Source organism: Austrofundulus limnaeus, unplaced genomic scaffold, assembly GCF_001266775.1.
Source record: "Austrofundulus limnaeus strain Quisiro unplaced genomic scaffold, Austrofundulus_limnaeus-1.0 Scaffold40, whole genome shotgun sequence".
Taxonomy (NCBI): domain Eukaryota; kingdom Metazoa; phylum Chordata; class Actinopteri; order Cyprinodontiformes; family Rivulidae; genus Austrofundulus; species Austrofundulus limnaeus.
Window position 1 is genome coordinate 237,673 of NW_013952442.1, and position 2,074 is coordinate 239,746.

The 2,074-nt window shown below is 40.5% G+C and overlaps 1 protein-coding gene across 1 annotated transcript in view; it reads right to left on the reverse strand.

Moving 5' to 3' along the window:
- si:dkeyp-14d3.1 (transmembrane protein 132C) overlaps positions 1-2,074 on the reverse strand; it is a 208,376-nt gene that overhangs the window by 11,767 nt on the left and 194,535 nt on the right. Inside the window, exon 7 of the mRNA XM_014007158.1 lies at positions 117-390. Coding sequence (XP_013862612.1) covers positions 117-390 — 274 coding nt within the window. The remainder of the gene's footprint in view (positions 1-116; positions 391-2,074) is intronic.

A 2,074-nucleotide genomic window follows, 5' to 3' on the forward strand; every position in this document is an offset into this window, starting at 1 on the left:
ATCCATCCATCCATCCATCCATCCATCCATCCATCCATCCATCCATCCATCCATCACTACATTTTTTTTTACTAAATCACAATTTCCACCATCTTTCTTTTCTTCAAATGTTTCACCTGGATGGTGGTCACTCCCATTTCCAGTCCGACCAGGATTCTCCTGTCGAGCAACTTTGCCACCTGGGGGTTCTCGACCTTCAGGAAGTCCCACACGAGCTCCGTGATGTCCACCTGCCAGTCGGTGCCCAGCATGTAGGTGGTCTGGCCTCGCGAATCAGCCGACTCGGCAATAAAGTGGGTCAGGACTTTGATCATGGCGTGCTGGTACTGCAGAGTGCAGCTTCGCCCTCGCCGGTCTTCATCGTCCTCGTCCTCGCTGTCCCACATGGACCTGGAGGGAAAAGGAGTGGAAACGTTGGTTGATCAATTCCATTTTGAGTCAAACGTGACAAATTAGCCTGATTAATTCTCTGTTGGTTGCTGCTGTTTTTCAGTCTAAACTAGGACAAATCTTTGGACTCGAGTGTTTTTTTTTCTTTTTCAGCAACATTGTTAAATGTGCAGCTTGTTGTAACTTCTTCAGGAATGTTTACTCAATAAAAAACACCCAGTTATGATGAAATGCCGTTGATCAAAGCGATAAGAGCTGCTCGATCCAGTCAATGGCCATCATTTTTCTTTTTCGGTGCTTCTCCCTCACCGTTTCCAAGCACCCGCTCTGAATTGTAAATGTGCTTACACCTCCTTACTGCTTTACTTAATAGCCTCCCTGATTGCTCCGTTGCTAGCAAATCTAATTTTATTACTTCGAGCAACAAATCAGCCAGTGGAGACACAACTCTTTCTTAGCAGGAAAATTGCCCCGAGTTTGACAAACTAGGTTTAAATGGTTACGATATAATTAGGTTTTGCCTATAAGTGCTTTTCTCTCTATTGCTTCGACAAACGCCTTTATAAAAACAACAAATAAAGCACCCTGAGATGTTGAGAAAGCAACCCCCCCTTTGAATTGTTGATCTGGGAGAACAAATRCTGTTACAGCTATTCATTCATTCACAGATGCACAGTTGGGTTACTCGCAAACAGAAAAAGGGCTTTGTCAACACAACTATTAATCATACACGTAWGCTTTGATTTACATCCGCCTTTCTGTTTAATCATTGTCATTTGTTCTTCTGTTTCCGTTCCTTTCTTCTATACGTACACACCAGTAAAGGTTGTGAATGAAATAAAAGGAAAGAAGAAAAGAAATTAATCTCTTAAACAGTATTTTTTTTCCTTTCGATTATCCGCTCTGCTTGTCTCTTTCTGTCCGAATCCCCGAGGAAATCTGACTGACTGCTAAGCCGTGGGAATAAAGATGTTAGCTGCGAGCTCGAGAGAAAAGCCAAGAGTACAGAGAGATTTGAAGTTAAGAGCTTAAAAGCTTTGCTGGCAGGACAGATTTCACATGCATCTGAATGACAGCCATTAACCAAAAATGCATTGTGAAGAGGATAGAGCTATACGTTCAGGATTCACGGCACCATCACACGTGCTCTAACTGAGAAACAGTATCTGTGTTTCAAAACGTAGAGATGAGGACTGATGGGATTTTTTACTGTGTTGTTCAATCCACACGGTTTTACAACAATTGTACCACCCTCYACCATCAATTTGGCCTTTTTTATTGTGTCAGTTTAAATCCATGACAAACATTAGCAGATTTTTCAGCAACAACATCCAAACAAACCACCAAATGCTGTCAGATTTGGAGTGAAACGGTGCCAAATCCTGATTAGCGAAGCAGAGTTGACTCAGTTCACAATAAATCAAACAGAAATGTAAAAAGAAAAAAAGGAAGATTGTAGAAAGTCTGTGTGACTTTGACCTGTCATGGTTCCACTGGTAGCAGCTAAAAGATGATTAGAAAAAAAAACATTTGTACTAATGTGTTTGCCAAAAAGCAAATGCAAATTTAGTAAAAAAAAAAAAAAATTACACTAAGAAATTTATTACAGTTTTGGGAGAAAGTAGACAGAAATTATTTGGTATTTTTCCTTTTTGGCTTTGCTTAAGATGACTAGCTATTATTG